The sequence below is a fragment of the Cervus elaphus genome, chromosome 32 (assembly GCF_910594005.1).
Source record: "Cervus elaphus chromosome 32, mCerEla1.1, whole genome shotgun sequence".
NCBI classification, from domain to species: Eukaryota; Metazoa; Chordata; class Mammalia; order Artiodactyla; family Cervidae; genus Cervus; species Cervus elaphus.
Genome location: NC_057846.1, coordinates 22,639,274 through 22,666,213, shown reverse-complemented (window position 1 = coordinate 22,666,213; position 26,940 = coordinate 22,639,274). Strand labels below are relative to the sequence as shown.

The following is a 26,940-nucleotide window of genomic DNA, read 5'->3' as shown; positions in this document are numbered from 1 at the left end:
GAATCTGTCTGTCAATGCAGGAGACCCAAGAGACTAGGGTTTGATCCCTGGGTTGGCAGTATCCCCTGGAGCAGGAAATGGCAGCCGACTCCAGTATTCTTGCCTGGGAAAATACCATGCGCAAAGGAGCATAATGGGCCACAGTCCATGGGTTCGCAAAGAATCGGACACAACTGAGCGACTGAGCACCCTGCACACACAAAGGTATGACTGCTTTTCAGAGGAGAAAGCTGAGGCTCTCTACAGTTAAGTGACTTGTGTGAGATCCCAGCGCAGGGGCCGACTTTGATCTGTTGGGCTCCAAGTGCTTTCCGCTCGGCCACGTGCTTCTCATCGGTCCTCAGTTCCTGCCAGTTTTCATCCTTCCGGATGCTTCTATTTTTAACTCAAAAAGCTCCTCTATTCCAATGACGTCTTCTGTTTGGACTGGGAAGCTCTCAATACATCAGAAAGATACTTCTCACACCTAGCCACGTGACGATGGTGCTCATTTGAGTTACTCTTTCATCCCCAGGGCAAGTTATCTTTCAACACATTTTATATATGCAAAGAGCAGCTAAGGAGAATTATGTACACAGATCATTAGGCCAGGTGCAGGGTCAGCTCCAAACAGTCTGTTTATATGCGGGTCGCTCATTGATCTGGGCAGATAAGCTGTGGCTACAGCCATGACCTAAACTGATTTTTTAATCCCATGATTTGGGAGACTGGTCTTACTATTCTACGGCCACACCTGACCCAAGGCAGTGAACTTGGATGGGCTAGCATCATACTTCACACATGGGTTTTTGTTTGTTTATTGTAGATTGGTTGGTTCACACTGGTGGTGGTTTAGTCACCAGTTCTGACTCTTGTGACCCCATGGAGGGTAACCCACCAGACTCCTCTGGTCTATGGGATTTCCCAGGCAAGAATACTGGAGCAGGTTGCCGTTTCCTTCTCCAGGGTATCTTCCCGACTCAGGGATGGAACCCGGGTCTCCTGCATCACAGGCAGTCTCCTGCACTGCAGGAGGACTCTTTACTGACTAAGCCACCAGGGGCTGGATTGAACCATTAACTTTGTGATCACCTCATATGCCCGAATAGCTGAATTTGATCATTTTTTATCAATTGCTGTCATTAATGGTTGATCCAATAATGTTTTGGTACCTGTTGTTGGAGATCACCCATCAGCCATTCCAGGTTGTGCACCAGTTGAAAAGATGGATTGTCGAACATGGCTTGGATCCAGGACCTAAGTGTGCCCTCCCCCTTTTTTAAACAGAATTGAACTCCCCTCCTTACCCCCAGCCCTGCCCCAGTCACAGGTGGGGGCAGCTGGAGAACTAGAGCATCCCCCTGCCCTGGTGGGAGGAAGACTCCTGTCCTGGGTGAATTTATGGGGAGGGAACACAGAAGGGGCCTCCTACCACCAGCAGGCAGACAGGACGGGAGGTGGCTGCAGCCTGTTTTATGCCAAAGTCATCCCCTCTTAGCAGGAGGACTGTGGCCGACCTGACGTCACTGTGGGAGGGGAGGCTGGCTGAGTGGGGAGGAGTTGGATGCTTTATCATTGGGGAGAGGGAGAAGAAGCTTCTAGACTGAGGTGTTGGTGGGTTCTCTCTTGTATATGATGTATTCCCTGGCGGCTCAGACCATAAAGAATTTGCCTGCAGTGCGGGAGACCTGGGTTCGATCCCTGGGTTGGGAAGATCCCTGATAACCCCTCCAGCATTGTTGCCTGGAGAATTTCATGGACAGAGGAGCTGGGCGAGCTCTAGTCCATGGGTTTGCAAAGTCAGACATGACTGAGTGACTAAAACACACACTCTTGTGTATGGAAGATTAAAGGCCAGGAATAAGGACTTTCCCCCTCCAAACATCTACCATCTTTAAAAAAATTTTTTTCTTTGAGACTCAATTTTATTTATTATTTTTATTTTTAAACTTTTTGGCTGCATGGCCTGTGGGATCTTATTTCCCCAACCAGGGATCAAACCTGTGTCCCTTGCATAGAGAATGCAGAGTCTTAACCACTGGACCATCAGGGAAGTCCCACACCTACCATCTTTGGAAGACCCTAGAAATGCTCATGCAAGAGACCTGAGTTTGATCCCTGGGTTGGGAAGATTCCCTGTAGGAGGATGTGGCAACCCACTCCAGTATTCTTGCCTGGAGAATGCCGTGGATGGAGGAGCCCGGTGGGCTACAGTTCACGGGGTCGCAAATAGTCGGACATGACTGAGTGACTAAGCACAGCATAGCACAGAAATGCTCAATAAAATGGGAGTGTGTTTCAGAAGGGATTCCATCTTAAATGCAGTAATTAATTCAAGCTCTTTTCCAGCTTTGTGCTGAGATGAGGATAGATTAAATTGTCTGGAAATATCCTTGAGCTTTGGTAAAAATTAGCTTTCCTCAAATAAAGAGTGTTTAAAAGTCCCAAGCTTACCTTTTTGTCCTTATACTGGAAAATAGCTTTTGTTTCTGTACCTGTCTTCTAGCTGCTAAATAATTACACCAAGCTAGCATGTTCCAGAAAAATAATACATTCTTTTGAGTCCAGTGACCTCAAAACTCTGAGCATGACTATCTCCAATCAAAAAATCTCTCCTCTCTTAACATTCTGGGGTTATTTTTGTTGCAGTCCCTACACTTCACACTATAATCAAAGCCTATTATCTCGGACTTGCAATATTTGTGACTCAGACTTAATCAGGACTGTGTCTAGCACATACATCAGTTGTTGCATTTAAAGATGTGCAAATTGTGAACTTTTCTTTCAACTTGATCTTGCATATTTCTCTTAAAACCTCTTCTTTAACACACCAAATCCTGTCTTTGACCAAGTTAAGAAAATGAGATGTATTTCCTAGCAAAGGTGACCCATAAAGCCAGTTACAGTTTGTAAGCTAGGCCGGTGCTTCGAGCAGCGCACTCTTCATTCTTTCAAATCTCTTGGGTATCGAGTGGTTCCTTGAACATTCACTAGTCTAAACAGGGTCTCAACTCATTTGTAGACCCTCCAAATGGAAAAGTGCAGAGAGGAGTCTAGCGGTGGAAAAGTCTGGCTTATATAACGTTCTCAGGCTGCCGGGCTCTGAATCCAGCATGCAGTTACTTCTTGGCATCGTGTCAATTTGAGGTGATGTCTGTACATACGTTCAGTCTCTAAAATGCACCCATTAACTGGAGACCCCTACACTGCAGACCTTTGGGAGCCTCTCATTCCGCAGCTGGACGCCTTCCAGAAGGAGAGGGAGGGTAGGAGTCCCGATCCGCTTTGTTAGTACCCCTTGTCTGGCAGTCTCCCCTCCTTCAGAGATATTTCTGGTACAGTTTGTGCATGATAATCAATTGCCAGCGGCAGGCGGGTCTGGCTTTTCTGAAGATCCGAGCTCCTCTCTGTGGTCACCTCGGGGAGAGCCTCAGAGGCAGTCCCTGGATCTGGGGCAGTTTCTACCCAAATGACCAAACCCTGGTGGGCCGGGGAGCCACCCGGTGGCCGGAGGGGAGAGGCTGCTGGGGAGGGTGTGAGCATTGAGTCCCCGAGACCTGGCTTTGAGCTGGGGCTCTGCCCTCGTAGCGGCTCCCTGGCACTAGCCTTGCCCCTCAGCCACGCTGAGCCTTACTCTCCCACCTGCAGCACGGGCACAGTGTTATCTGCCTCTCAGAGTTGTGTTGAAAACTAAATGAGATGGAAGCACCTAGTTCCAGGTACATGGAAGGTGGGGGAGACCTGGGAACTAACTAGTCCTCTTACTAAGCTGATCAGCAGACACCCGTCAAGTTGGCTCAGACCTTTGGCCTTCAGGTCATGGCTCCTCCTGAGTCTAACTCCAGCCCAGGTAAAGTGCTTCCTGAGTGGGCTGATCCCCAGAGCCTGACCCCTGACCCCTCATGGTCCCCGGAAGTCAACCGGTCCTTGAGGGCAGATGCTCTACGATGGCATGAAAGCTGGTCCAGCAGTGGCAGCAGCTCCATCTCTGTGGGTGTGTTAGGGCTGTGGAGGGTACCCAGTGTCAGGTGAACTAGTGACCCCCAGTTAGCTGGTGTTAGAGGGTCATCGTGGTCAAGAGTGAGGACTCTGGGTCCAGGCTCCCTCGGTTGAATCCTGGCTCAACTTCACCTGCCGGTGTGAGAATTCAATCCAGCTGACTCTCCGGGCCTCATTTACTTCTCCTATAAAGTGGGCCTACCACGAGTACTTGCCCGTGAGGGTGATGGTGAAGATTAAACGTGCTGGTTTCCTAAAGCTGCTTTAAGTACCACAAGTTGGGTGCCTTGGAACACCGCAAATGCACTGTCTCGCTGTTCTGGTGGTCAGAGGTCAGAAACCAAGGAGTTGGTAGGGCCCCGGTCCCTCTGAAGGCACCAGGGGAGGGTCCTTCCTTGCCACTCCCCGCTTCTGGGGCCCCTGGTGCTCCTTGGCTTGTCAATGACCATCTTCTCGCTGTGGCTTTACAGCATCTTTCCTCTGTGCATGTGGGTCCCAGTGTCTAAATGCCCCCTTTATAAGGACATCGGATTAGGGGCCCCCTGTGACCTTATTTGAACTTGATTTCCTCCGTAAAGATCCACTTTCCAAATAAGGTCACCTTTTGAGGTACTGGGCGTTGAAGACTTCAGTATATTTTTGGGGGAAGGGTACCATTCAACCTGAGGAGGGCATGGCAACCCACTCCAGTATTCTGGAGAATCCTCATGAACAGGGAGCCTAATTGGCTGCAGTCCACAGGGTCACAAAGAATCGGTCATGACTGAGCGACTCGGCACAGCACAGTACCGCTCAACCTGTAACAGACGGACTCAGAACAAACCTTGGAACACAGTAAGCATTGCCTATGTTTTTAAACTGTTTTTGTCTGTAATACTCACCACAGTCCAGCCAGGGAGGTATTATTATCCCCATTTTAGAGATGGAAAAGTGAGGCTCTGAGAATTTACAGATTAGCCTCAATTTCCACAGCTAGAAACAGGGGAAGACGCCTTCACCCCAACTCTGACCTGTCTGACCACAGGCTCATGCTCTCTCCAGTGTCCCCGTCAACCTCTCAGAGATGGACAGCTTGCCCACAGCTGGTGCCGGGTGTCCATTAAGCATGGTTGTGACCCAGACTTCCAGCCGGTGTGGCCACAGAGGCCTGCCTGCCTGCAGCTCTGGGCTCAGAAGTCACCTGAGTGCTGCCTTTGGGTGAAAATGTGTATGCTCTAAAAGAATCATTTCCAAAGTCCACATTAATATTTTATAACCTGTATTTATATCTCCATGTTTTGACTAAACTGATGTGCCTAAAGTATGACTTCACTTTTCAACCAGCTATTTTGATATCTAGTAGACGTGGCCATATTCAGCTAATGGAAACACATGGATGTCAGAAAAACAATGAATGACTTTAGAAATTAAAGATTAGTATAACTTTGTAAAGGTGATTGTACACCCCAAGAATTCAGAAAGCTTTTGTATAATAGAGAAATTCCTCATTGGTTGTGGAACCTGAGTGTTTAGTGATGAATTCACTATGTCGTCGTTTCTCGGCATGTGTGTTTAGAGACATAAATAAATGATCTAAAAAGGCCAAGAGGTCTCATCTTGAAGTCAGCATAGTTTTATGCTCCAGATTGCAAATATAACCACTAAACCTATTGCAACCATGAAAAAGTGAAGTGCCCAGAATATGATGATGAAAGAGAGATGACCCAAGTTCGAGTCGCTCGTATCTCTTTGCCCGCCCCCCTGCCCCCACCGCCGTCCACATACGATTTATTAGCACTGGGACGGTGAGCAAAATATTCAACCCTTTGCAGCTAATACATATAAAATGTGGAGAGTCATTCCTTACTTCTGAATTCATAGGTGGTGGGTTAGGCCAGGGGTTTCCCTGGTGGCTCAGATGGTAAAGAACCTGAGATGCAGGTTCAGTCCTTAGGTGGGGAAGATTACCTGGAGGAGGGCATGGCAGCTCACTCCGGTGCTCTTACCAGAGGAGCCTGGCAGGCTACAGTCCGTGGGGTTGCACAGAGTCAGACAGGACTGGAGCGGCTGAGCAACACGCACGCAGAAGTTAGAGCAGGAGACCAGCTGGGGTGTCTTCCGTTCCTGAGATGTGTGTAGGGTCACATGCACTCACAAGGCGTGTGCCGGGACCTCAGGCTCAGGTGGTCCCCATTTCCAGTTAAGGACTCACTCCTCCACCTAAGAAGTCAACACGATTGATTTTCTCGAGAAGCCCACGCCTTAGCGTTCTCTTTGGCGGTTGTGCTGGGAATTCTCTATTGGTCTCTGCCCTCCTCCCCCTTCTCTGGCCTGCCTGGAGCCCCTGGAGGATCTCACGGAGAGCCTCAGCTGGACAGCACTGGGGGGACAGTGGAGGCCTGTATTGATCTCCCCCCAGGCTCCCTGCTGGCCACACCAGCTCCCCCTGCCCTTCAACCCTGGGGGGCAGGTGCACAATGGGTGAAAATGGAAAAAGCCCGGGTTGCTTCACTGTCTCTTATTGACCCCCCAGGGCCCTGGCCACCCCTTTGCAAACAACCCCTTTGATAACCAACCATGTGTCATGCCAGGACATTGGCTGCGGGAAGCTCTGACTGTTTTGAATTATACTAGCCCAGCATGTCATTAAGGAGATCTTGCCTTCCCAGGAAAGGGAGCCCTGAGTGATAGGGTGGAAAGTTCTACATTTCACCTGAATAAAATGTTCTCCCCCTCATCTCATCATTGTATACACATGCTATCACCTCAGTTGAATACCTCCTGATTTTACTTCTCCTTCACTGTGACTGTGAAATAGGGGCAAATAAAGGATGCTTTCTCTAGACCTGCCAGATAGAATACAGGATACTTGGTTAAATTAGAGGTTTAGGTCAACAACAAATAATTTTTTAGCAGAAGTATGTTCCATGGAATATTGGGGACATATTTATAGTAAAAAATCGTTTATCTGAAACTCAAATTTAACTGGGAATCTTAGAACTTTTCTTTTTTTAACTAAAATATAACAACTCCAACTAGAATGGCCTTCTGAAGTGGGTAGTTCCTGTTCAAAGAAACATTTTCTTTTTGTTTTGTTTTGTTTTGTTTCCTTTTTGTCCTTCCTTATTTTCTTCCTTCTTTCCCCTTACCCCCATTTTTTAAAGCATTCTATAAGCTAATAAATTAAAAGATGCTTGCTTCTTGGAAGAAAAGCTATGACAACATATGCAACATATGCAACCTAGACAACACATTAAGAAGCAGAGGCATTACTTTACCAGCAAAGGTCCATCTAGTCCAAGCTTTGGTTTTTCCAGTAGTCACTAATGGATGTGAGAGTTGGAGTATAAAGAAAGCTGAGCACTAAAGAATTGATGCTTTTGAACTGTGGTGTTGGAGAATACTCTTGAGAGTCCCTTGGACTACAAGGAGATCCAACCAGTCCATCCTAAAGGAAATCAGTCCTTTTCCAATGAGTATTGGAAGGTCTGATGCTGAAGCTGAAACTCCAATACTTTGGCCACCTGATGCAAAGAACCAACTCATTGGAAAAGACCCTGATGCTGGGAAGGATTGAAGGCAGGAGGAGAAGGGGATGACAGAAGATAAAATGGTTGGATGGCATCACCGATGTGATGGACATGAGTTTGAGCAAGCTCCAGGAGTTGGTGATGGACAGAGAAGCCTGGCGTTCTGTAGTCCATGGGGTCACAAAGAGTCAGACATGACTGAGCAACTGAACTGAACTGAACTGATGAGCTAATGAGGGCTTCCCAAGAGGCACTAGTGGTAAAGAATCCAACTGCCAATGGAGGAGGCATAAGAGACTTGCGTTCAATCCCTGGGTTGGGAAGATCTCCTGGAGTAGGCATGGCAACCCACTCCAGTATTCTTGCCTGGAGAATCCCATGGATTCTGGTGCCTGGCGGGCCACAGTCCATGGGCTCGAAGAGTCGGACAGGACTGAGCAACTTAGTGCGCGTGCATAAGCTAATGAGCTATGCAAACTTAGGAGTGAAGCAGGAGCTTTGGAGGGCTGAACTGTTTTTGAGAGAACTTTGAAGTTCAGGGAGAAATTTTGGAGGTAGGTGATATGTAGCAGAGATGAATCAGTAAGGTGTGCAAGGTCAGAGTTTTTTGAGTGAGGGGCCAAGGAGGAAACCTTGGTGGGGGAAGTTGAAAGGACTTTTAAGAACCTGGATGTCTGACCCTCAATCTGCAGTTCTTTGCACTGCTCTCAGTCTTCCTGTTCGTACCCCACTGAATCCCCAGTTAAGTTTATCCGACTCGTGCATGTTTCATGTGAGCAGGTTTTTTGTGCCAGGCAGTAAAGCAGTGAGCGTCACTTCTGGGGTGCCATATGTTATGGCAGCAGGAGTCTAGAAGGAGAGATGCCTGTGATGTAGTGAGTGTCACAGGAAAGTGCAAGAATGCAGTGGAAACGGGGTTGGGACAAATCACATGGAGAACTCAGAAGAAAGGAGGCTCCAACTGATCTCCAGATTTCATTTGTCAGCATGACTCTCTACCCTCATATTAATAATGTAACTTAATGTTCAGAGGTTTTACTATGTGCTATGTATTCATCTATGTGGTGGTGGTTTAGTTGCTAAGACATGTCCGACTCTTTGCAACCCCATGGACTGATACCCGCCAGGCTTCTCTGTCCGTGACATTTTCCAGGCAACAACACTGGAGTGGGTTGCCATTACCTTCTCGAATTTATGTATGTATTCATAGGCATATGTGTGTACAGAGCTTCATTTGGAGGAGGTGGGGGAGGAGGGAGAGGAGGTTGATCTTCCTTAACACTGTACCTGAAATCCACCTGAGATTTGTGGTCTGTGATGGTGTCAGGAGAGTTTCTACTGATGTTTTGAGCAAAGGGTCTGAGTAATCAAACTACAGCGAGGCTCTGTTTAGAAAGCCCAGAGCAGAGAAAAATCAAGAAGAGTTGCAGATGCATAAAAATAGACAGGTCAGGCAGAAATATGGAAAGGAGAGCTTGTGGGCTACAGAAGCCGGTACATTGTGCTCTGTTCTGTTCTTTTCCGCTTTTGCCCAAGCAATAAAAACAAAAGAGCGAGAGAAGGCCAGGGTGGGTAAGGAAACCAGCCTGAGGAAGAGCAGACTCAGAGTCACAGACACAGACTGCCAGCCTTCATATATTCATGCGAAGGAAAACCAGCTCAGCCGGGAGAAAAGATTTGAGCAGGAGATGGAGAGCAAACGTCTCCTGCTGGCTTCCGTGAAAGGCAGTGCTTCCCAGAACAAAGGGATGCCCCTGGGGACCAGCCCGGCATCTGTGATTAAGCCTTTGAAGAATAAATACACCCTCTCACTTCAACTCAAGGCCCAATCTACTAAAAGAATAAAACCCACTTTCTGAACAGGTTTCCGAGATGACCTTCTTGTTGAAAGGTCTCCCTCTTCACTTCGAAACCCTTTAATCATAGAAGGGAAACCACTGGTTCCAGGACCTTCTTGGGCACCATCCTCTCCCAGGAAGTGGTCAGGACCCTCCCTGCTGGTGCTCATGTCATTCATCCTCTGGAGAGGGGTTGGGTCTCGGGACAGTGGGGATGGATGAATTACCTGCTTAGGTCTGAGCTCCCCTTAGAAGGGATGTGCCACTCTGGGCCAGCCTGGACCAGCCTGGGTGCCGGTGGGGACCAAAGCCATCTCTGGAGGTCTTGTCTCAGAGATGCTTCCCTGGAGAGGGCCATAATTAAGGTCTCTGAGGCTCACCGGAGTCTACAGGCTCCATAACCAATTGGTATGGAAAGAAGATACAAAAACTAATGCTAGGTCCTACCTATCGTTGAGAACAGAAGACCCTTTAGGGAAAAAGTGAAGAGACCCAGATGACCACAGGAAAAAAGTTTTCATCATCTGAAATGTAAAAATATGGTAGAGTTGTGCATTAGCTGCACACACAGATCCTACCTCTCCTCAGTGAGGCCTTGTGGGTATTTAAAAAACACAAGTGGAAGAAGTAGAGAATTTAGTTTAGCAGAAATTCTCAGGGAGAATATTCTCTCTCTGCCTCCCTCTCTCACACATACATGCACACACCCCCACTCCACAATCCAGTCATGTTACAGCTCTATAATCTAGGGGATGCCATCACTTTTCACCCATGAGGGAAAGAGCAAAAGATAGTAAGAAAGCCTGTAAACTTTGGGTCTAGAGTGTTGAAAGCGAGTGTTGAAAAGAAGAGGGGAATTTCATCAAATGATATTGTAGGGTTTCTCAGACATACAAGGATGGAAGTTTTAAATACTTAAAGTTTTTTTGTTTGTTTGCTTCATGCTTCTCTGAATACAGCACATTTTCAAAACTGAATCATATGAGGCCCCTTGCTTAGATCTGGGTTTCATGCATTTCTTCTACAGTAATCGAAACAGTTCCAATTGAAAGTAGAAATTGCTGCGCGTGTGCACGCACACACACACACACACACACACACACACACACACACACACACACACACACACACACCTTCTCCCTACTATTTGAACTTTTTGGCCAACGCTATACATAACAAGGGGTTCCCTGGTGGCTAAGTGGTAAAGAATCTGATAGCCAGTGCAGGAGACGTGGGTTTGAGCCCTGGGTCGGGAAGATCCCCTGGAGGAGGAAATGGCAACCCACTTCAGAATTCTTGCCTGGAGAATCCCATGGGCAGAGGAGCCTGGAGGGCTATAGTCCACGGAGTAGCAAAGAGTCTAACACGACTTAGCCACTAAACAACAACATGCATAACAAGGTACTTGAGTATGGGTACCACATTTATTCAAATGTGAATCTCTACATCCAGAGGAGCATTTAATAAATGTTAGTTGGAGGAATAAATGAAACTCGGAAGTTCTGTAGTCATTGGATAATTTGCTCAAAGTTTTAATTTATTTATTAATTCTGTCAATTCACACGTGAAAGCTTTGGTCAGGGTCAAAAAACTAACTCTACAGCTTTGAACAAAAATAGTTTTGTTTGGCTCTCTGGGCTTTAAATCGAAAGCATCACTTGTGGAACACCTGAGTTTCTATGATGAAATAAGAGGTTTTTACTTTGGGATATTTGGAGTCTGCAAATTTTCAAAATTATATTTTACGGTTTCTCCTTTTTTGATTAAAAGTAAAGTGTGGGCGTTGAGGGGTAGGCGCTGGCAGGAAGAAAGAACAACAGCAGACAAACAAGGAAACAAAAAAGCCACTTTGATGAAGCATCGTCAGTGAACTCGATGAAGCATGTGTCATCCCGGAGCCAAATGATGCTCACTAAAATCACAGCAATTTCTGATGCACTTGCCAATGTTTGTGTTATTTTTACTTTAAAGATGTAACAGATTGCTCCAAAATAAATAATTTAAGCTTCATGTTTCAAATGAGTCCAAGTGCTGCGTCTTTCACTTCTGCACCCAACAGAAGCTCCCCTCGTGTCTACACCACGCTCCACTGGGAGGGCTGTTTTCTTGCTTTGTTTTTCAAAGCGGAGTCTATTTTTCACCATTCTGTTCCAAACATCAGGGGTTCTATCATCATTCGGCACTTGAAGCGATAACTCCTCTTTATCTGGGAAAAATGGGAACAAACTCCGTGGCGTCTAGATTCGTGATCTGGTGGGAGGAGGACTTGGAAAAGCTGCAGAGAGAGCTCTGGGCTGAGAACATAACCCAAGCCCATGGGAATCTGCAGTGTTCACACTGATTCTTTTCTGGATGTCGAGCCACGAACAATGGGTCAGGTTTTACACACGATGGTCTCAGTTTAACTTAAAATAGCTTCAGACTTGGCCAATTACTTTCACTTGAAATGGCCTCATCATCAATCAGTATTGAACTTCTTACTGGGTTGTTTGCCTTTATGGTACAATCTAAGAGAAAAGAAACATCTATGATTTTTTTTTAAAAATCAAAAAATAAGAATGTATGCTGTTCTCTGCTCTCTAAATAAGCACGAACAGCTTATAAATTCAGAAAATAAAGATGACATGTAAAAATACCAGAACAATAAACTGACAGCCATGTGTCTTCGTTAATGCAGGTCGCCACTGTGAGGTCCATCACATGACCGAGAACTACATGTGGGACTCTGACACCAACAAGTCATTTAACATAGGTATCAACAGAGACAGCCGGTTGCCTCTCTGGTGGAACGGATCAGAACCTCTGTGGGTCACTCTGACCAAGGCCAAAAGGAAGGTCTACATGTACTACTGGCCAGGTGAGTGAACTGGCCTCCAGGCCACTCCAACCTTCCAAATCTCAAAATACAGTGGCATCTCTGAGGACAAGCATGCATGTGGAGGTGTTTGAAGACCAAGCCAGGGTTTGAAAAACTGGGGTCTTTGTTCAAAAAATATCTTATGGATGTGTTTCTTTATATTTTGCTGCACATAGATATATTTGAAGACCAAGCCAGGGTTTGGAAAAGTGGGGTCTTTGTTCAAAAAATGGCTTATGGAAGTGTTCCTCTATATTTTGTTGCCCTGTGGCATGTGGGATCTTAGTTCCCAGACCAGGGATCAAACCTATGTCCCCAGCATTGGCAGGCAGATTCTTAACCACTAGGGAAATCTCCTTTATATTTTGGTTTGAACGCTAGCATCAGACCAGACACTATGCCATCTCTTACTATCCTTGTTCAGCAATATTTCTGCATTTTCATGGGCAGAATTTTGGATACCCAGGAGAGATAAGTAATAGGGTGCTTATTTGCTTTACTAAAGAATTTGGAGTACCATTTCTATAGATTTTGAGATCCCCTACAATACTGGAAAGAGGGTTCAAAGCTCTTACAACTTTTTGGTTGTGCATTAAATGAAGCCTCTGTATTAACAGTCTGCCTGCACATCATAGGTCAATGAGAAACTGAAGGACTTAACTTACTTCAGTGAGGGAGGTAAGCAGTCATGTAGACTGTCCTGGAGACCGCAAGGAGGCTTCAGCATCTCTCATCTTTTTGTTTTATTCTATTTTTTGGCTGCGCCGTACAGCTTAGTTTCCTCAACCAGGGATTAAACCTGTGCCCCCTGCAGTGGAAGCACAGAGTCTGAACCACTGGTCCACCAGGCAAGTCCGGGAGGCTCTCATTTTGTCAGCCAAAACTCTGTCATTAAGGGTGACAGGATTCCATGACAGCAAAATAAGCAACTCACCTCTGTCTTCCCATTGATGGGATATGTTGCTAGGCAAGTGCACAATGTGACTGTTCCACGCACATGGCTGCAGACACTTTTTTCCTATTGCTTCATGGTGTAATACTAGATGATCGTCCTTGTGGAAGGAGAGATGGGGGAGGCCTAGAAGAAGCGAAGGTTTACAAGCAGAGAAGCTGCTAGAGGGATTTCGCTGGGCTGGGCTGGTGGCAGAGCAGCCTGATGAAATGGTGAGAGCGTGGTGGGTTCTGGGGGCTGGGGGAGCCTGGAGAGAAGGGTGAGTAAGCCCAGGCTGAGTCACAGGTGGCCCACGTGGAGGACGTGGGCCTTGAGCAGGAGTTTGGAGGATGCTGGTTGGAGGCAGTCACGTGGAGAGTGGTTCAGGGCATTCAAGGCCGTGCCAGCTCCCGGGGGAGGAGCGTGGAACACAGACAGATGGAGAACGGGCAACCTGCCATGCTGTGGCGAGTGCCCTAAAGCCGCCACTGAGCAGAGACTAGCACCCAGAGGTGAGCCGGGGACGACCAGGGCGGCTTTCACATCACATCAGCTACTTCACCTCCGAGCAGCGAGACAGACAGACTGGTCCTGCTGCCAGATGCCGAGCTAGGGGAGCATTAGAGTTGCTTCAGGAGACACCTGGGGTTTGGTCCCTAATGGCTACCTTGGCTGACGTGAGAAGAAGCTTTCAAGCAAGGGTAGGATTTAGAAGATGCCATCACCTTAAATGGAGGCTCCATTTTTCAAAGAGTTGGACGTAAGATTAAGAAAACTAGTGGGTGCCTCAGCCAAGCTAATCAGACTCCGAGAGGAGGCAAGCTTAGGTTCAGCACAATGTGATGAGATCCGGAGCCAAACGCTGCCGCATTTTGAGGTCATTCTCAGTAATCGGCGTTGAAAAGCCCAAGGATCATGGTGTGTAGGCCCAGCAGAGGCACAAATGGATCGCACTGTCTTAGGGGCCACCTCAGAACAGACCATCAAGACAAATATTGCCCTTCCACAGTATCCGGTTAATTTAACTTTCCATGTCTTGGAACTTGAGTTCTTCCTGCCTTGGAGAGGACCTTCCCCGGAATCTCCTCCCCTCACCCCACATGCTTCATCCACCTGTGTTCCCCCTCTCCCATGACCTTTTGGGTGGCTTTGAATGCTGATGTTCGCGGAAAGGCAGAGGAAGACCCTAAAGGAGACAGTTGCCGTATTTCAGACTCCTCTCTGCCCTATTCCAGAGCATCACTCTTGATCTCACCTTGGGGCATCTGGCTCCGTAACCATGATCAACAATTTGAATTTATATATCGCCGAGTAGCTACAAAGTCTTGATGCTAGTTTGCATGTAAAGTATCTTGCTGCACCTCCAAAACGGCTCCTGAAGGGCAAGAAAAAGCCCGTCGCTTTCTCTGAGTCCCAGCTAACGTGACATGACAAATACACCTTGAGGTCAGTGTAAGGTGTTACCTGTCGGGAGGGCAGAAGCTAAAAAAGATAACCTCCTAGAATTTCCTCGGTGACCCAAACGAAGATTAGCTAACTGTCTGGCTGTGTGGAAGTCTTGAGAGAAATTGGATGAAAAGTCTCTGGCTTCTTAGACACTGTCCAGTCCTTGTAAACTGGATCCACAAATTTAGATTCCTTGAGAACCCGCTGGCTCTGAAGGCCCTGCCGCCCAGCCCACGGCCAGTGCGCTCCAGCCCCTCCGCTCCTACTGGCTGACCGCCGAGGCACTAACAGGGACAGCTGTCTTTTTCCTTCCCTCCTCTGTCCCTTCTAGACACAGCGCCTGGCCCGGGGTGTTCCTTGGCCTCTGCAAGATTAAGCAGAATGCAGTGGCGTTTCTTCTGAACTTGACTTGGTTTTCTTTTCCTTCTCAAATCCTCCTCTCCCCTCTCCACTCCCCACTGGACATTGTACAGACCTCTTGACGAGGCCTGGGAAATCTTCGTTGCTCCAGTGAGCTGTGTTATGACACTCCGAGTCTCGCCATGAAGTCAATATTTAGAAGTGCAATTTAGAAATGGCAGGAGTTCAAGTCTTCCTGTCAGGTAGATAAAGCGGCAGACTGAAAAATTGATCACTGCTGAAGAGTCCAAAGGACCCCACCTCAAGTCTTGAGAAACTTAATATTGTAAACAGACCCTTTATTTCCCCACCCAGTGGTGCCATGGGGCTGCTCAGTGGGGAGATGGTCCCCTCAGGAAATGATCCCAGGCCCTAAATCAAATACTTGGAGGGAAGGCTCCCCCAGATCAGCCAGGGTCTACGAGTGCTCTGTGAAGGATGAGTTGAGGGTATGTCATCCCCTAATTTTATTCCCCTATTCCATCCATTGGTTTGAAGTCCAGGGGGTTTTATTGAGGAGGAAAAAGAAGAGGCTCCAATATTCACTTCAGATGGAGACCAAACCAAAGAGAAGGATGCCTGAGGGGAAGAGGTGACATGGGGGAATATAGGAGGGCAAGTTAAACATTGCATGGAAATAGAATTTGGGCTCTGTGAACAATTGATGTTACTTTACACAATGGCAGAAGTTTTTAGGTTTATTCTCATGGCTCTGATGAAACCCCCGCAAAGGCAAAAAAACCAGCAGCCTTTTAGGAGTCTGTGATTAAAACTCTTGGAGCAAGCGTCTGAAGACTCTAAGGTTACATCTTCAGTCATGATTTTGCAGCACTAACTCCAAGTCCAAGCAGTTAGGAAGACCTGGGGGCAACCGATCGTGTGGCTAGGGATGGTGTTGGGTGGGGATATGGCCTCTATCCTGTCCTATGCAGGTGTTGAGACAAATAAGACACCTTATGTGGGGAAAGGCACATTTCCAACTGGCTTCTCCTCCCCTGCCTTGCAGAGGTGGGCTGCGTGGGGAGTTAACAGGTGGGTATGTGACCCAGCTCCAGTCCAGTTTGTGTGTTCTCAGCCGCTCAGGTGTGTCTTACTCTTTGTGACCCCATGGACTGTAGCCCACCAGGCTCCTCTGTCCATGAGGATTCTCCAGGCAAGAATACTGGGGTGGGTTGCCATGCCCTCCTCCAGGGGATCTTCCCAACCCAGGGATCAAACCCAGGCCTCTCGCATTGCAGATGGATTCTTTACTGTCTGAGCCACTAAGGAAGCTTCCCAGTCCAGTCTGGGTTGTTAAAATCAAGTTGATTTAGTCTGGATAAGTGAGGAGACACTTCCTGGCTACTGATCAGGACTTGTGGATGGTTCACAGCATCTTGCCCTGACCCACCATGCTAGGTCCCTGACAGCTTTCCCTTGGGCAAACTTAGATGAATGAACTTAGGCTTGGGGCAGTCTGGGAGCCCAGCATCAATCATGCAAATGTGTAAGTTCTTGGATTCTATCTATATGTGACTCCAAACATCCAGACCAGAGACTGGAATTTTTTGTCAAACATTTAACATTCAAACACAGGGACCCAGATTTTCACTAAATTTTCCAGTAACACTGCCAGTTTGGCATTGACCTTTGAGATGGATGCAATTTTAGGACCCAAAGAGGCTTTAGTCAGTATGTAACTTTCGGGTTCCTACACTTGTAAATCAAGATCTCTTTAGGAAACTGATCAAAACTATGTTTTGTTTCATTTTTTTGCTAGAAAAACAAACACATACATACTACACTCACAATTCAGTGCTCATATAATGCAAGAGACTACAGTGATGAGAAATACCAGATGGTCTTTGACATGACAACATATATACATCTATTCTATCTAATAGATTTGTTTTTTTTTTTTTTAATGTGAGAGAAACATGTCTTGAAAACTCATCAAAGTATCAATAAAACCCCCCAATCCTCTGGTTCATGTTGTCTGCCAAGAGTAGGCTTGGGCCAGAGTTCCCTAAGAGTCTCTGGATGGCATCACTGACTCAACGGACAAGAGTTGGAGCAAACTCAGAGAGACAGTGAAGGGCAGGGAAGCCTGGCATGCTGCAGTCCATGGGGTCACAAAGAGTCGGACACAGCTTGGTGACTGAGCAACAGCTCTGGTTGAATGCACCTTGGGTTCTTTCCTTTGTTGGTACCTGGGGGTAAGGTCTGCGTCGCTGCGGCTGTGATCTGTCTGCATCAGCAAGGAAAAGATGACACATTCGCATTTCAAGTCAGAGGTTGTCTCAGAGAAGTGATCTATCTTCGAAAACCTCCCTTCAAAGGCTCAGCCAGTTCCGCTGCAGAGAGACGGGAGGGTGGTGTTGCTCTGGAGCGCTGCCTGCCACGGACTGCTCCCCCAGCTCTCCCGAGTCTTCAGAGCCGTTCAGCCACAGCCAGGCTCCTCTCCTAGGACGGTGTCTCGGCCAAGGGAGCCCATAGTTTCTCAGCAACGTCCATTATAGTCACTGGAAAGCCTTGAAGAGAAACCCAGGCACGCACTCCCCTTCTTCACAAATCATGGCAAATCTGCTTCTTCATAAAACGTCTTACAAGGGTGTGACTCAGGGCCGGTAATAAGCTCTCAGGAGACGGCTGTGAGCAAAACCAGATACAGGCTCTCCCCGCCTCTGCCCCCTCCCCCAGGGAACTTACCATCCATCCAGCCCAGGAGACAGATGATAATCTAATACTTGCTCAGATAAATGAAAAGTCCACTTGTTTAAAGTATAATGACGAAAAGTCGATTGCCTTATGACCTCATCTAAGAGGGGATCTGGTTTCACCCTAGAGGGCGATGTACGTTAACACCTGAGGGCATGGTGGAAGGGCAGTGGTGGAAGGAGCATCCGGACTAAGCGGACAACTCGTGTTAAGGGATGAGAGGAGCTTGGAAGTTGGCTCCGCTTGCTGCAGAGACGAGAGGAAAGAAAAGGTTCCAGGAGAGAGTGGCCGTCCCCAGGCTCCCTGTTGAGGGGTATGGTGGGGGCGGCAAATACTGCACCTGGATTAATTACCCACAGCATCACTGGCCGGCTCCGAACTCTGTAGCTGTTTAATTTCTTTAACATTTTTCAATGTAGTGTCAAGAAGTGTCCATAATAATAACCCCAGAGTATCCTTTAATTTCCCATCTATTGCGGAAGAGTCTGGGCTTGTATAGTGACAGTGATCATTGTACCTCATCTCATACTGGTTTTTGAAGGAAACAAAATGTACAAAGAATAAAATTTGTCATGATTTTTTCCCACACTTTTCAATTAAACAGAAAAAGGAAAAAAGAAAAAACACCTTTTTTATTCTGATTAGTGAATCCACTGACTCCCGCTAGGAGCTGGTATACTCTGATGACAAACAGGCACGTCTCAGGTCTCAAGGCAGACTAGGAGTCCGCAGTCAGCCCCCACTGTGGGCGATGCTGTGATTACAGCAGATGTGGTACTGGATGCGAAAGTGGGATAGGTTTCTAGGAGCATCTGAGGCATAAGAAAGGAACATGTGCTAAGGTTCAAAGAGGAGCAGGCCTGGGCATACTGTGTTCACGGAACTACAGAGAGTAGGACAAGATTGCAGCTGAGAGACTAAGGCAGGAGCCAAAAGCTCAGAAACTGGCCAGATCTTAAGATGCAGGGACTTAGGTTTTAGTAGGCAAAGGAACTTGAGTTCAAGGAACAAGGAGTATTAGGTTAGTATCTGTTGTAGAAACAGATAAGCCCCAGAGTCTCAGAGGTTTAGCCCAATGGAAGTTTATTTATTTATTTATTTTTGCCAATGCAGGAGATGCAAGAGACGCAGGAGATGCAGGAGATGCAAGAGACGCAGGTTTGATCCCTAGGTCGGGAGGAGCCCCTGGAGAAGGAAATAGCAGCCCACTCCAGAACTCTTGCCTGGGAAAATCCCATGGACAGAGGAGCCTGGCAGGCTACAGTCCATGGGGTCACAAAGCGTTGGACATGGTTGAAAGACTGATCACACAAAGTCTGAGATGGGTAATTGTGACCAGCAGCTGACACCCCAGATAAGGATACAGACGCTGCTGGAGGCTGAAACGTGTCCCCGCAGGTTCCCTCCTTTACCATCTGAGCCACCAGGGAAGCCTCGGATCCAAATACCAGGAAACCACTATTCAAGGAGGGGGCTCTGGTAGGGACAGCAGTCAAGACGCCTTCCCCCTCCGCCCCTGGGGGAGCATGACGTCATTGTGATCATGCAGTCATTTGCAAGATTTTGATGACCTTGAATCATGTGCCTGAGACCCAAAGATGCTGCTCATGTCTGCTAGGAGGGGCTGCCAGGGGGGGTCCCTCACACCTCACCTGGGTCTGCTGGGGGCAACGTGGTCTCTGGGAGATCACACCTGGGGAGGAGTGTGATCCCTGACCCGAGACAGACCTTCCCATCGGACTCCCAGAGGCAGAGACCGCAACCTACTTTGGGCCTCACAATGCCTTGATGAAGTTTCCCCACTGCCTTCCAAAAGCAGCTGCCCAGCCACGGTTAGGCACATGCCGCCCCCGCCCTTGGGTTCCTATCAGTCACCTCTTATGCCCAGTGAGTCATTCTCAGGGGAGTTTCCACAATCCTCTCTATTGGATAGGTGCCTCTCGTCTCAGCTCTCTGCCCCTGATGGCGGGCCAGCCCTTGTGGCCCCCTGTGCTCGAGCCAGCCCCCCACCCCCCAAGGCCCCCAGATCAGAAGAGTCCTCCCAGCCCCGTGGGCCAGGCCAACCCGGGAAAGGATCTCTGAGATCAAAGGCTGAGCTTCCCCCGAGGACTTGTCCCCACAAGTTCCCGTGCCTCCCATGTGTCTCCCTGGAAAAGGTTACATGTGTCTAAGAGAGCTAATTGGCTTAGCTGTTTTAATAAGCTCTCCTGAGACACATATTCAGCGGCTGTACACCTGCCTCCTATCACATAAAATGCAGCTCGCAGGGGTTATTGTTACAAGACGCATCAAAGTTGGCAAGCCGAGCAGCACTTGGAAGGCGAGACCTGTGTTCTAGGAAGTTTGGAAAAGCGTGATTTTCACGGGCTCAGCTTGGTGGTCCTTGGAGGGAGCCGCCAGGAAGCAAGGATTATTCAGGAAAACAGCGGAAAAGTATCAGAGCCAGGAAGCTGATTAGTAGATGGCAAGGAGACCTTGGGGCGATCACCTCTTCCACCTGAGGCTGTTGCTTTCTCAGCTGTAAAATAAAAAGGGTTGACGTGAGGCTGCTGTGAAGGGATGTTCCTTGTGTTCGAATGGGGGCGTGGCTGACACTGTTGCCATCTGATTCCCATGTTTATTTTGACAGTATTTTGGTCCATGACAGTCAAGTGTTGCTAGGATATATTAAAATAATTTTCTAGTGGATGGAAGTTAAGTGTTTTGAAGAAGAAAGCCTTAAATTTCTTTTTCTTGTTTGCATAAAGGTGCATGGGATTAGTGGTTCTCTTAGGTTGTCTTTTAAGTTCCGTCTAACTCTTTGTTCTCAGCTCAGGATATTTTTATTGGGTTGCTGAGGTGGGAAAACAGACTTTTGACAGAGATAAGATGAGGACCTAGACAATGAGCCCTAATTAAGGGCAGTTCCCTTCCAAGTTCCCTGGGAACCGCGAGGAAACAAGATGTAGCAAAGCCAAGGCCTGCCCTTGACGGGCTGATGAAGCCTGATGCTTCCTGCCAAGTTGCCGGCTGGTCTTTGAAACTTCTAGAGCCAGGCCACTGCCCTTGTTTCCCCACGACTCCTGTGCAGAGATTCAGGAATCCTTGCTTTCCTCAGGCATGGCTAGGGTGACCCGAACGCCTTCAGTTGGCCAGACTCACGCTCCTGGGGAGGCCATGAAAATGTTCTGGAAGCAGCCTCAGGGCACCCAGGCCCACAGACTGAGCCCATGGTGGATCCAGAGAAGGGCCCACAGACTCCTGACCAGAGAAACAGCTCATGGGATCCACGCAACACAGCCCCTCTGATGCGCTTATTTCCATCAGAGAAAGACTAAAGGAAATAAAACCAAGCCCCCACACAAATTCTCCCAGGAATAATGAGCCTTGCTCTCTCTAAAATTACCACTCACTTTTCCATGTTTCATTGCACCATGACTGTCTTTGCTGGCTGGCTGTTTCCTTTGCCAGTCATTCATTCATTCTGGGTTTTCAATATTAGAGGTCTGGTGGCTGGTGTTGCCTTTTGAGTTTCCACCCAGGAGAGACCATTCAGGGCAAAGCATGCAGAAGGATGGTACTGGCCCCCATTTCTGTGTACTCAGGGACTGGGCTCTCCCTTCCCGGATCCAGATGGAGGTGTATAGGTTCTATCCAAATTAACTGTTCCTGCAGGACTTGCATTCAGGGCATCTCCGCTGAGTTGAGACACAATCCTCTCACTCCATCATCTGGCTTTCTGCTTATCTGCAGGGACAGTGAGCAATAATGCTCGGTTTTCTCTGCAGTGAAGGTTTTCCCTCTCTCTGCTCAGCGTCTAGAGCTTCAGCGGGGGGACAAGCCTGAGAATAAATGACAGCCATCCATCACATCTTACCTCCAGCTCCCCAAGGCACTGTATACCCTGCTGCTTTCTGAAGTTCCCTTAGAGTAGCAGACTACTGCCTGGTTTCCTGGTTCAGGGGTCTTCAAACTGTAAGGATTTCCAAGAGCACTATTAAAGGAATCTCTTTGAAGATCACCATCTTTCATATATAGTGCAAAGTTTGTTCTGATTAAAAATATGTCCTTTTCCCACTTTATACAAGAAAGGAGTACCCCTTGGTGAAGAACCTTACTAAGGTGCTTTGCCCTAGTATTTAAAAGCCTCCAGAACCAAACAAAGGAACTGTTCAAAATATTGGAGTAGGTGTATAGAAAAGAATGCTTACAGTGACAAAATAACAAAACTTAAAAAAAAACCAAGCAATTTCCAATGCTCTCTCTTAAATTATTTAAGAAAAACTTAATTGAATTGTCAGCTGAAGCAGTATTTAAAAATTTATGATGATAGATCACTATGTGAATGTTAGCATTCAAAGAAGCAGTTCAAAAAAAAAAAAAAAAGAAGCAGTTCAAAGAATTAAATGACAAACTACTTCTATTTCCATCTACTTATTTATGTAAACTACTCTCTTAGCACTTAGATTTAACAAATAGGAATAGAGTCAATTCTAAACTTGTCTCATTCTACAGATCAATCATATTCATCCATGGATATACAAACTGATTTTTAAAAGATCCTATTCCTTTCACTATGAGGTGCATTTCCAATAAAATTGTTAACTTTTTATTATTTTTTTAAAGAAAACATTATTTTAAACATTCATATCTTATTCATTTTTAAATGTCAAGAGTTATCGGTAGACTTGAAAACACTTTAAAAACAAGTCCTTGGCCACCTTCAAATTATTCTTGGTGACCTTAACATCGCTCTAACTTTTTATTTTTAAAAATCACTTACTGAAATTTGGGATTCCACTTGGTACAATGACAGCCAAAGATACTTTGAAACAATTCTTCTCTCCAGCAACAACTGAAAATGCTGCTGAACTGTGTGTATTGCGGGGGAGGTGATGATCAGACACAGACCAAGATCTAGAGAACCAGGTGTATCTGACAATTGGCACCATATTTCCCCTCCCTTCAAACACTGACCTCAAAAGCAGCCCCTGAGAGACTAAGACACTAAACTGAGGTTTTGACAGGATATCAGGATGGGGGAAATGACAAAGATTGGCATTCACAGGTCACCATGGAGAAGATATAGAAAACATCTTAGACTTTCAGTTGGGACAGTAACAGACAATATCCTTGGAGTAAGAATGAGCTTTTGAAAATCGATGCTTTTGAACTATGGTGTTGGAGAAGACTCTTGAGAGTCTCTTGGACTGCAAGGAGATCCAACCAGTCCATCCTGAAGGAGATCAGTCCTGGGTGTTCATTGGAAGGACTGATGCTAAAGCTGAAACTCCGATACTTTGGCCACCTCATGTGTTGACTCATTGGAAAAGACCCTGATGCTGGGAGGGATTGGGGGCAGGAGGAGAAGGGGATGACAGAGGATGAGATGGCTGGATGGCATCACCGACTCGATGGGCATGAGTTTGAGTAAATTCCGGGAGTTGGTGATGGACAAGGAGGCCTGGCATGCTGTGTGTGATTCATGGGGTTGCAAAGAGTCAGATATGACTGAGTGACTGAACTGAACTAAACTGAAGAATGAGCTAGAAGCAGACAAGGGGTGATGACCTCTGGATGGCTGAAGCCTTCATAAATCCCAGGCCGAGCTTCAAATCATCCTCGGTTCAGACTCTATGGACTTCACAATGCCAGACCACTAGCTCCCGGAGTTTACTCAAACTCATGTCCATTTAGTTGGTGATGCCATCCAACCATCTTATCCTGTCATCCCCTTCTCCTCCTGCCTTCAATCTTTCCCAGCATCAGGGTCTTTTCAAATGAGTCAGTTCTTCACATCACGTGGCCAAAGTATTGGAGTTCCAGCTTCAGCATCAGTCCTTCCAATGAACACCCAGGACTGATTTCCTTTAGGATTGACTGGTTGGATCACCTTGCAGTCCAAGAGACTCTCAAGAGTCTTCTCCAACACCACAGTTCAAAAGCATCAATTCTTCAGTGCTCAGCTTTCTTTATAGTCCAACTCACATCCATACATGACTACTGGAAAATCAAATCATCTTAATCTCTGACTAAATTGACTCTGGGTTGGGACCTCCCCTGTGGTCCAGTAGTATAGACTCAGTGCTCCCAATGCAAGCGGCCTGGATTCAATCCCTGGTCAGGGAACTACATCCCACATGCCACAAATGAAAGATCCCATGTGCTGCAAGTAAGACCCGGTGCAGACGAGTAAATAAATAGTTTAAAAAGTAAATTCACTCTGGGTTAAGATGGTCTGCTGTAGCCTATATGCCCATGATAAGCAAAAGCATATGCTCTCCAGAATAAGTTAATAACATACAGAGTGTCAAATGATAGCTACAATTTTCCATATACAATAGAGAGCGTTCAGCTATTTAAAAAAACAGAATATGGGAAAACAAGGCCTGACTGAAAACTCAGGGGAAATAAACAGACCAGTTTTGACTGAAAAATCAAGAGAAACACAGTGGACAAAATACTCAAACTCACTGATCCAGATACCAGATAACTTAAATTGAGGTATGATAAAAGAATTAAGTGACAAAATGGAGACTTGTACTAGTAAACTAGAACCTTTTTTAAAAAATGAATTCTAGAGCTGAAGACAGTTCTCAAGCTTAAATAGGGAAAAGAATGAAAAAAGGCTGTTCAAGATATATGGGACATCATGAAAAGGCCACATGAGGAAGGTTTGGAGAGAGAGGATGAGACACAAGTGATATTTGAGAGATGATGTTTGAGAACTTTCCAAAACGGACAAGAAATATCAAGTCACAGACTCAAGAAGTGCTGTGAAACCCGGGAGTGAACACCATGGCTATGAGAACTGCTGACTCCTCAGACAATGAGGAAATTTTCTAAGCAGCAGCAGAAAATTTTGCAGAGGGGCAGTGATAGGACTGACAGCTGACTTTCCCACAGAAACGTTGGAATCCAGAAAGACAATACAATGATATTCCCAAAGTGATGGAAGGAAAATATTTCTCTGTATTCAGTGAAAAATATCCCTCAGAAATGGAGCCAAAATAATGATTTTTTTTTTTTTAGAGACAGAAAACTGAGAGAATTTATTGCCAGCAGGTTTAGAGTAGAAGAAATGCAAAACTCTTTAGGCAGAAGGAAAATGGTCACAAATGGAAGCACAGAGATGGAGGAAGGAATGAAGAGCCACAGAGAGAGTAAATGTGTAGAAAATGTAAATTAATAAATAATAATATTTAGTAATAATAATTTTTAGATAACAAATCCATAAGGAATTAAAATACATGGCAAGAGAAGCATAGAAGGTGGGAGAAATGTAAAATTCAGAGCTGAAGTGTTCAAATGTCTTTGCATTGCCTGGAACATTATGGGAGTACAAATTTATATTTCAATAAACCAATTTCAATTTTAACAAATCATCTTTAGGGCACTATGCCAGAAAGAGGTTAATTAAAATATACAAATACAAGGTAATAGAGGAGAGAAAATTGAACAATAATAATCGTACATATATAATCTGAAAGGAATTAAGAAAGGAGACAAAAGCTATCAAATGCATCATGAATTCAAGACATGTATTTGGGTGGCTGATTTAAACACAAAAATTTTCTTAAGTCCATTACATGTAAAAGTTTTTTAAAATTTTTTTTTACTAATATTTCATTAAATACTCCAGTTAATCTGAAGGAGTCTATTTATATAAAGTTCAAAAGCAGGTAAAGCTAATCTAGTGTTAGAATAGTGTTTACACTTGGAAGGGCAGTGACTGAAAGGGGGCGTGAGAAGGTACTCATATGTGAAGGTCATGTTCTGTTTCCTGGGCTGGGTGCTGGCTGCGCAGCTCCATTTACTTTGCCAGAATTTGTTCAACAGTACATTTATCATTTGTTCACTTTGTACGTGTTTTTTGTTAAGCTTTAGTAGAAATTTACATGAAAAACAACTATTAGCAGACTGGATTAAAAACAAAAGCTAATATATGCTGCTTATAAACGATGTACATTGGGACTTCCCTGGTGGTTCAGCAGTTAAGACTCCAAGGGGCAGAGGTTCCATTGCTGGTCAGAGAACTAAGATCCCACATGCTGTGCAGTACAGCCAAAATGTAAAACAAAACAACTTACATTAAATGTAAGTATGCAGAAATGTTGAGAGTGATCGCATTTTTAAAAGACATAGCACACAGACACTCACCAAAGGAGAGCTGATGCAGCTATATCATTAACTAGGGCAGACCCTAAGCTTAAGACTATTTTTAAATAAAAAACAACAGTTCACATTGATATAAAAGTTCAATCTACCAAGAAGTTGTAATAATTCTAAATTTTAATGCTCCTAGTTACACAATCTCAAAATAAATAAAGCAAACATTGATGAAACTAAAAGGAGAAATGAGTATTCACAATGATGATAGATTTTTAAGACATCTTTCTCAGTCATCAATAAAAAAAGAAAATAAAAAGGTTAGAAGGATACAGAAAATTTATGCAACATAACTAACATATTTACTAATTGATATTACTAGAACTCTGTACCCAGCTACTGCTAAATACCCATCATTCCCAAGTGCACATGGAACGTTTGTCAAAAATGACCATATGTTAGCCACAGGGCATTTCTCAACAAATTGGAACTGTATGAAATTATACAGAATGTGTTCTCTGACTACAGTGCAATTATGGTCAATAATAGAAAAATTTAAATCCACATATTTGTAAAATAACCAGAGACTTCTAAATAACTCATAGTTCAAAGAAGAAATAAGTATGGAAATTTGGAAAATATCTTAGATTGAGGAATAATGAAAATATTACATATAATACAGTAGAATGCAACTAATGTCATTTTTAAATGGAAATTAATAGTTACACATCCAAGTGATGACAAGGGTGGAGACACACAGGCTTATATAGTGCTGGGAGGAACAGATTAATGTAATTGCTTTGAAAAACTCTTTGGAATTATCTAATAATAAAGGTGAACATATGCACACCCCAAATTTAGCAAATCTTTTCCTAAGCAGATTACAACAGAAATGCACACCTAAGTGCATCCAAGAATGTGTATGAGCTTGTTTATATCATCATTATCCATAATTTTTAAAAAGTGGATATTCATACTAGAACTTTTGTGTCCTAATGGGTCTATTAGAAAGAAGTTGGAAGTTACAACTAAAAAATATGTCTTTCATTTCTTATAACAAAAATAACAGGTATTTATTTTAGGAAAGTTTGTTCAATTCAATAAACAATAATAGGAATTTAAAAGTCAACTATGATCCTTCTGTATCAGTTAGAAACTACTCACCACAAATTTTGGAAAACCTAGCCAACAGTGTAC

General features: G+C 45.5%; 1 protein-coding gene across 1 annotated transcript in view; it reads left to right on the top strand.

Moving 5' to 3' along the window:
* ENPP6 (ectonucleotide pyrophosphatase/phosphodiesterase 6) overlaps window positions 1–26,940 on the top strand; it is an 81,099-nt gene that overhangs the window by 20,726 nt on the left and 33,433 nt on the right. The window contains exon 2 of the mRNA XM_043893797.1: window positions 12,003–12,182. Coding sequence (XP_043749732.1) covers window positions 12,003–12,182 — 180 coding nt within the window. The remainder of the gene's footprint in view (window positions 1–12,002; window positions 12,183–26,940) is intronic.